The sequence below is a fragment of the Panthera uncia genome, unplaced genomic scaffold, assembly GCF_023721935.1.
Source record: "Panthera uncia isolate 11264 unplaced genomic scaffold, Puncia_PCG_1.0 HiC_scaffold_2551, whole genome shotgun sequence".
NCBI classification, from domain to species: Eukaryota; Metazoa; Chordata; class Mammalia; order Carnivora; family Felidae; genus Panthera; species Panthera uncia.
In genome coordinates this window covers 1-8286 of record NW_026059292.1, presented here as the reverse complement: position 1 = coordinate 8286, position 8286 = coordinate 1, and the positions used below count along the sequence as shown (strand labels likewise).

Genomic DNA, 8286 nt, shown 5'->3' with positions numbered 1-8286 from the left:
ATAGAACTACCCTACGACCCAGCAATTGCCCTACTAGGCATTTATCCACGGGATACAGGTGTGCTGTTTCGAAGGGGCACATACACCCATGGTTTATAGCATCACTATCAACAATAGCCAAAGTATGGAAAGAGCCCCAATGTCCATCAATGGATGAATGGATAAAGAAGATGTGGTGTCTATATACAATGGATTATTACTCGGCGATCAAAAAGAATGAAGTCTTGCCATTTGCAACTACATGGATGGAACCGGAGGGTATGATGCTTAGCGAAATTAGTCAGAGAAAGACAAAAATCATATGAGTTCACTCATATGAGAACTTTTAGAGACAAAACACACGAACATAAGGGAAAGGAAACAAAAATAATATAAAAACAGGGAGGGGGCAAAACAGAAGAGACTCCTAAATATGGAGAACAAACTGAGGGTTGCTGGAGAGGTTGTGGGAGGGGGGATGGGCTAGATGGGTAAGGGGCACTAAGGAATCTACTCCTGAAATCATTGTTGCACTATGTGCTAACTAATTTGGATGTAAGTTTTTAAAAATAAAAATTAAATTAAAAAAATAAAATAAGCAGAGGAAAGAAAAGAAAAAAAAAGTCTGGATTGCCTACACTTCAGATATCAAGTTGGGCCACCATACTGACTCCACCATGTGTGTCCTCATCAGAAGACATAGGTGTCAGCGGCAGGAAAATTAGGTGAGCAATGAAGGTGTTTCCGTGTCATTCAACAAAGACACTGGCTGGGTCAAAAAGGCCTCACTGTTGAACTAAGAGCTCTCTCCTGTCTCTGTCCTCATTTTGCTGCCATCTATAACAGACTTTGGTGAACAGCCCAGAGGGGACACAGGAATCCACAAAACCTTGAGATTATTTTTTCTGACAGGCCCTCAGCTACACAAGACAGACCCTTCTGGAGGTCCTGAGATTTTCTGTACCTGCTCAACCTTCAAGGTCATAGTGCCTAAATACTGTGGATGCCCTTTTCAGAGAGGATCACTCCAGTTTGTTGGTCTCCTGCACTCTCTCTTAATCCAATTTGTGTCACAGTGATCATGCCCATGGCCCTTATAGTCTTAAAACCAGTGATGCTACCTACAGAATTCAGGACATCAAGGCCTGTGGCTGTGCTGCCAGGCCTGGGGAATAGATTTCCTTCAAGAGCACCGGGCACTCACTATACCATCAATATCCCTCGTGAACAAGACAACAACTTTATGTTGCTTAGAAGCCCTGAAGGTTGTCCTAACAGCCAACAACTGCCACTCTTCGGATTGAAACTCTGACCCTACAAAATATCCTGGCATCCAACTATAAATTAGGATCACAGAGCCTTCAGCCTTCCCTGAAAGTCTTCAAGCAGCCATACAAACTAAACTCTGACTGAAGAGCTATCTTCTGCCGTCACACTGTCCCTTCTAAGGCACACGAATCTGTTCACATGCTCATGCTAGCAAACACAGTTAACTTCCTACACGCACACAGTGAATGGAATCCCCACGATTAACAGTGACTTAAACAGTAAGACCTTTATTATGGTACAAACAAGAGCAATGGGAGGGTGACTGCTGGGTTGGTGACTTGGGAGGCTGGGGTTTCCATCTCTAGAGTCACGAGGACAATAACAGCCCTGAGACATGCAGTCCACCTTTTCAATGCACCAACAGTCCTCTAGGCCAAAACTGGGTGAGATCCATGCCCTACCTCCTCAGAGAGGAAAAGTGGGGAAGGAGCAATACTGGGGCTGTTCATGGTCATCTGGGACCTGCCCTGACACTGGGGAAGGAGCAAGTACTCGGGCTGTTCATGGTCATCTGGGACCTGCCCTGACATTGGGGCATGGCCCTGGGCAGGTTAACAAAGTGCACTGCAGCTGCCACATCCCTGGGGTTTCTGTGGATGTTTAGATGTATGAGGTTCAACCCAGGCAAATGGCACCTTCCGAAAGGCTCTCCTCCAGCGCTGTCACACTGAACACCTAAATGCTGTATACCTGCACATTTCAGGTAGGTCTCCCATTTGAAATTTGTCATCTCCGATGAGCTCAGTCCTTTGGCTGAAGGCTTTCTCACAGTCACGGCATTTCTAAGGCCCTTCTTCAGTGTGAGTTCTCTGGAGTGCACCGAGGCTCGACTTCAGTCAGCCCCTTCTCCCATCGGCCACATTCCCGGGCCTTCATCTGATGGGACATTGTGGTGTTTTAGGAGCTTGGACACGGACGTAAATATCTCCCACCTTCAAAACTCATAAAGCCTTTTTTCTGGTGTGAATATTTGAACGGTCACGGAAATGGAAGACACGGGTAAACGTTTCCCAAATTCACCGTACTCCTCAAGCCCTTACCCGGTGTGCACTTTCCGGTGCTTAATGAGGCTGGAGCTATGGCTAAAGGACTTCCCACATTCGCTGCACTCATAAGGCCTTTCTCCGGTGTGAACTCTCCTGTGTTTAATGAGGCTGGAGTTCTGAGTAAAGGATTTTCCACATTCAGCGCACTCGTAAGGCCTCGATCCAGTGTGTACTCTCTGGTGTTTTAGGAGACTGGAACTGTAAGTAAAGAATTTCCCACATTCGCTGCACTCATAAGGCCTCTCTCCAGTGTGAACTCTCCGATGTTGAAGAAGCGCAGAGCTCTGGCTAAAGGATTTCTCACATTCGCTGCACTTATAAGGCCTTTCTCCGCTGTGGACTCTTCGGTGTTCGATGAGGCTGGAATTCTGAGTAAAGGATTTTCCGCATTCGCTGCACTCGTAGGGCCTTGATCCTGAGTGAACTCTCTGGTGTTTTATGAGGCTGGAGTGGTAGGTAAAGAACTTCCCGCATTCGCTGCACTCATAAGGCCTCTCTCCAGTGTGCACACTCCGGTGTTGAAGGAGCGCAGAGCTCTCGCTGAAGGACTTCCCGCACTCGCTGCACTCGTACGGCCGTTCTCCAGTGTGAATTCTCCGATGTTTAATGAGGTTGGACTTGTTGCTAAATAATTTCCCACATTCGTCACACTCGTGAGGCCTTGCTCCAGTGTGAACCCTCCGGTGTTGAATGAGGCTGGAGCTTTGCCTAAAGGACTTCCCACATTGCCCACACTCATAAGGCTTTTCCCCAGTGTGCACTCTCCAGTGGTCACTGAGGCTGTAGCTTTTGCTAAAAGATTTCCCACATTCGCTGCACATGAAGCATCTGTCTCTGCTGAGGTGTCTCTGGTGACGAACAAGGGTGTGTCTGCAAGTGAGGTCCTTGGCGCCCTCTCCCGAGGTGCACGGAGTTCTCCTTCCGTGAGAGGCCGCCCCGCACTCAGCTCTCCTGTCTGACTTCTCCCTGGTGTGTGTGGCCCGATCCTGGAGGAATCTCGAGCTCGCCAACAAGTCCCTCACAACCTCGCCACAGGAAAAGGGCTTCCCGGACACACAGAATGTGTAGTCCTTCCAAGAAGAGGCTCCGCCCCTGTTGCTCCCGAAGCATTTCTCTCCAGTGCGCTGCTGCTGGTGCCCAAGGTCTGTGTCGAAATACACCTGTGTGTCACACGCCCCCATCTTGTGCACTTTCTGTCCACCAGGTGTCGCGTGGTGCTCGGTCGAATGTAAAAGTTCCCTCAAGTCCGGGACACACACCTCACGAGGGGGGGCCTTCTGGGAGGACACAGCCGCCTTGGAAGTCCTGCCCCGTGACACTCCTTGTACAGAAACGCTCTGCTCGGGTGCCTCCTCGTCCCCTGCTCCGTGCCAGCAGCCTGAAAGCAGGAAATGCTGGTGAAGCGCGGGCTGACTTTGACGGGAGGGAGGCTAGTACACGAGCTACAAATGTGTGGCCAACAAACCCGGGAACCCATGCACGGGCCTGTCTGCGGGACCACAGAGTTGGCTGAGGTTGAAGATGGGGCTGCTCAGCAGTAGTGGGGTACAAAGAACACTGAATGAGAGAGGCCTTCTGAGATGAAGGCCAAGCATGTGGCGGGACAGAGAGGAGCCAAAAGGTCTACAATTCAGTCCTCTGCAAACAACTTTCCAAAGGAACTCATCGTGATGACACCAATGCCGTGCAGAAGGGTGTGTCAAGGCTCAAGGAAACAGGACTGTGACAGGGCAGGTGGTGTTGAGGGACGGCTTAAGAACACGGCCACACCTCATGACAGAATACACAGCGGCCACTGTGCAGAGTGCTGCAGGTGGAGTGGTGAGAAAAACCGGTGCCATATGGAGCCCAGAGCTGTGACGCTCACCCCGGGCTGGAAGTTAGAGTAGAACTGACAAGTAACAGGGATGACATTCGGCAAAGCGCCATAAAAGGGCAAGGAAGGACAGAAATGAAGTACGGCCACTGGCTTCAAAGTACTAGTCAAAGAGAATAGGCTTTGGGGGCATCTGAACCCAACACTGACGTCGTCTTCCTCCAGGTGCCACTCTGCAGGGCCTGGCTGCCTCTGAGCCATCCTGTGGGTGGGTCACCGGACCTCCTGTGAACCACCACAGGCTCCCCCATCCAGCCCCACTCCCACCACGAGCAAGGATATGGCACCTTCGTGATACAGGTACTAAGGAGAAGGAGCGGACAGATGAGTGGCCACCAGCAGCCTAGAACAGCCCAGCGCATGACAGCCTATGGGAAAGAGAACTAAAGAGTCCCCGGACAACTCTGGAAGGGGGTCTCCTGAGAACAGCCCATGGTCCGTGGAAGCAGTAACTCTGGCGGAGAAAGCAATTGCGGGCACAGGCAGGCACGGCGAAGCGTCAGCTAGAGAAGGCAGCTGACCTGGAGCATGCAGATGCCTTGCACGTGGACGAAGTCACCCAGGCAGGAAGAGGGTAGTGAAGCTGGTGTCCGTTAGGTCCACCGCAAGACTCCACCCTCTTCCCTGCACGTCAGCAGGAAAGCCGGTCCCACTCCAGGAAGGAGGGCAGTGCGCAGACCCCAGCCTTACCTACTACAGCACCCACCCAGGGAACTGGGGAAGGAAGCAGTGCTCGTGGTCCCAAAGTAAAGACAGACTGCTGCTGGGGACATGGGGAGGGCAGAGACTAGCCCAGGGCACAGGGGTGGGTTTGAGGGTCTTACCCAAGGAGGTTATATGTGCCAAGGTCTCCAGCATCACATCCTGGTACAGACATCTCTGAGCCTCGTCCAGGAGACCCCATTCCTCCCCGGAGAAGTACACGGCCACGTCTTCAAAGGTCACCCTGCCCTGGCATGATGGGGACAGATGAAACCACAAAAAGCCCCTTTCCCAAGATCCACAATCCCTTTCCCCACCCACCCCTAATCCATGCCCATCCTCCCCCATTCTCCCAACTCAGAGGAGAAACCAGGCCCCAGTGCTGGGAGCCAAGGCGCTCTTCCCCCACTCATGGGCCCACTGATCACAGGGTTCTGCCGACACAAGAGGCACGTGGACAAGTACGTACCCAAGTTGTGGACCTGGCACAGAGGATCCACCCACTCATACCAGGCCATTCTTCTGTGGCGGCCACGGTCACATAAGTCTCAATACCAGGTCCCCAGGCCATCAGGCACATTCCCTCCCTAAGTACACACAATCCTGGAAACTGGATCTCACAACCACATGCCTATGGTCAACACGGCCTCACTGTCCCACGCTGTAGAAAGGTCTCCGGCTCCCCATATGTGACTTGTATTGTAATCACTTCCTCTTCACCCCACTGGTGAGGGAGGGCATCCCATCTTAGGGCAATGGGATGACTAAACACACGGCACCCGACCCCGTACAGAGGAGACGGACAGCACTTTATTACCCACAGGTATTCACCGCCTGGGAGAGGAGGACACTGCACCCAGACGGGCCCAGAGCGTGGTTGTTGTGTTCTGAAAGAGCGAACATGGGGCGCCTGGGTGGCTCAGTCAGGTGAGCGGCCGACTTCGGCTCAGGTCATGATCTCGCGGTCCCTGAGTTCGAGCCCCGCGTCGGGCTCTGTGCTGACAGCTCAGAGTCTGGAGCCTGTTTCAGGTTCTGTGTCTCCCTCTCTCTGACCCTCCCCTGTTCATGCTCTGTCCCTCCCTGTCTCAAAAATAAATAAAAAACGTTAAAAAAATTTAAAAAAAGAAAAAAGAGCGAACAACCAGGAGCCAGAGGATGCAGGCTTCATTGGACAGAGAGGGTGGGGTGTCTCCTGCACTGTCAGAGGACGTTATCGGCCCGTCTGAGTCACTCCACAGGCTGGCAGGGAACTGAAACCCACACGAAGGGCTAAGCAGCACACGCACCTTCGAGGAGAAGGCTGTGTGGCCCGGAAACCTCACCGGCAGCACAAGAGGGAGGAGGAGAACTTCCACTCAGGCCAAGTGAGTCCCTCCTCCTTTCAGCACACACAGAGATAGGGCATCACAGGGGTCTTCACTCTAGGCCTCACACCACAGTGAGCACCAGCTTCCAGAGTGTGCTCGGTAGAGACAAACAGGTTCCAACGCCACTCTAGACCTGCCGTGGTTTCCACTAGTGGTGGCAGCCCCAAGATCCTTCTGGGCAGGCCACCCTGCCTCAGACCGGCAGGACCTAGTGTCCGTCACAGGTGACCAGGTCGGCAGGTCACAGGCGACCTTAGCCTCCAGCATGAACGAACACTTCCCCCTTGCCCCGGCTGCACCAAAGTCCTCACACATCCTGGCAGAGTTCGCAGAGTGGAGAAGCTCCACAGGCTCAGGCCTGACTGTCGTCCTCTTGCTCTTGTCACTCCTCAGCCTCTGCATCCCTCTCGCGTCTACTCTTCTGCCAGAAACCGTGGCCACCTGCCCGCGCATCCTGTCCCCACACACTCTCCCTTCATGGCCATTACATCCCTCATCTCTCAAGTCACACCATCACCCAAGTATCGAGCCCGAACTCCCTTTCTCCCCCCTTCTTCCTGGCACCATAATCGCTTTACCTGCATAACCAGAAGACTGCTCCTTGCAGATGTGACCTCCAGCTCACTCGCCTGGGCCCACACAGCAGCCACGATATTTTTAGAGGTCTCCCTTATGAACCCCCCCCCCTCAGATTTCTGGAGCTGTGTGTTGGCTGCCTACTTAATGCGTCCACTCAGTGCTCCCAAAACATCTCCTGCCCACACATCACTCAAACTACCAACTTCCTCATCTCCGTTGACTGAGCTTCCATTCCCATGTCCATGTGAACAAAACCCTGGAAGTATCCCTGAATCCTCTGTTTCATCCCGTGACAGGGTGAAACATTAGAAAATAGAGTTGTTACTTCTTAAAACACACATCCCGACTCCAACGACCTGTAAGCCAGGGCCCTGGTCCAATAACCCTCACCGAGACTATGACAGTAGCCTCCTCCCTGAACTCGCAGTCTACACTTCATGCTATAGCGGAGTGGATCCCATGAGGCCCTTGGTAATGTCACGTCCCTGCTCACATCCAGGCTTCCCATTCCCACCACAAGAGACACCCAACTTCTCAGGCAGTCGTTCCGGGCCTGACTCCTGTGCCCCTGCTCCTTGTTCCCAACCGAAACAAAGGGGGACCGTTCGTTTCCTGAATAGTTCCGGCTGGGTGTTAACTCCAGCGTGTGCACACCTCGCTACCAGGTCCTGGGACAACCGTCCCCACACTGGTTGCCACAAACCGAAACACCTTCATGTAACTCCTGGCACGGGCCTGGGGTTTCTCCAGGGTCTCCAGACCCCAAACTTGCGGAATGGCACCTAAGAGTCCAGGGGACACAACAATCCAGGACAAGGGGGTGGGGGTCGGGGCCAATGAGGACTGGGACCCCACCCACCTGTTCGTGTCGGTTCCATAAACGCCCCTGCAGCCCCGGGAAATGGGGGCGTGTCCAGTCTTGGACGCGGGAGGCCACGGCGGGTTCCAGGGATCAAGGCTCCCCGAACTCTTGCCGGCCCTGAAGACTACGACTCGACTCGGCTGGCAGTTCAGCCTCCGTGCCTCAGTGCTCTGCATCGCCCCTCACCACGTGTCCCTCCCCTGCAGCCCCCTCCCGCACCCCGTCACGCCGGCGCTGAGACCCGGGGCCCCCGCCCGCGAGCGCCTTCCCGGCCCGGACACCGGACCTGGGCCGCAGGGACGCGAGCAGGCGCCCCGCGTTCGGGCCTCGAGGGTCTGGGTGGGGGAGGGCGGGGAGGGCCCTTGGGGCCGCGCGGTTACCTCAGCCGGGTCCCTGGGCGCGGCCACCGCCATCGGACTCTGTGGGTGGGCGGTGGTCACCCGGGCGGTCGGTCCCTGTCCCTCTCGGGTCGGGGTAGCTCGGGAGACGTGGCGACCCCAACCCCTAACGGTTCAGCAGGGTTGGCGCCTCCTCTCGCACCTTCTT

At 54.2% G+C, this 8286-nt stretch overlaps 1 protein-coding gene across 3 annotated transcripts; it reads right to left on the bottom strand.

Moving 5' to 3' along the window:
• Positions 1–1508: 1508 nt before the first annotated feature.
• LOC125917834 (zinc finger protein 154-like) lies at positions 1509–8280 on the bottom strand. 3 transcript variants are annotated; one of them, XR_007456311.1, is made up of 4 exons: positions 8121–8280; positions 5055–5181; positions 1827–3732; positions 1509–1770 (listed from the first exon to the last, which is right to left on the bottom strand). XR_007456311.1 is itself a non-coding variant. In XM_049623929.1 (3 exons), the coding sequence occupies exons 1-3, from the start codon at positions 8151–8153 to the stop codon at positions 2345–2347; spliced, it is 1548 nt and encodes a 515-aa protein (XP_049479886.1). In that variant the 5' UTR covers positions 8154–8280; the 3' UTR covers positions 1509–2344. The 3 variants fall into 3 exon arrangements, 2 of the variants coding, with proteins under 2 accessions (XP_049479886.1, XP_049479887.1); XM_049623929.1 differs by having other exon boundaries at positions 1509–3732; XM_049623930.1 differs by having other exon boundaries at positions 1509–3732; positions 5055–5176.
• Between the last annotated feature and the right edge of the window lie 6 nt (positions 8281–8286).

What these genes read in the sequence shown, in the direction of transcription:
- LOC125917834 (XM_049623929.1), bottom strand. Translation starts at nt 8,153, where the DNA reads ATGGCGGTGGCCGCGCCCAGGGACCCGGCTGAG. An exon ending in CGCCCAGGGACCCGGCTGAG is followed by an intron (nt 5,182 to 8,120) that starts GTAACCGCGCGG and finishes CCATCATGCCAG; the next exon opens with GGCAGGGTGACCTTTGAAGA. An exon ending in GGCACATATAACCTCCTTGG is followed by an intron (nt 3,733 to 5,054) that starts GTAAGACCCTCA and finishes TCCTGCTTTCAG; the next exon opens with GCTGCTGGCACGGAGCAGGG.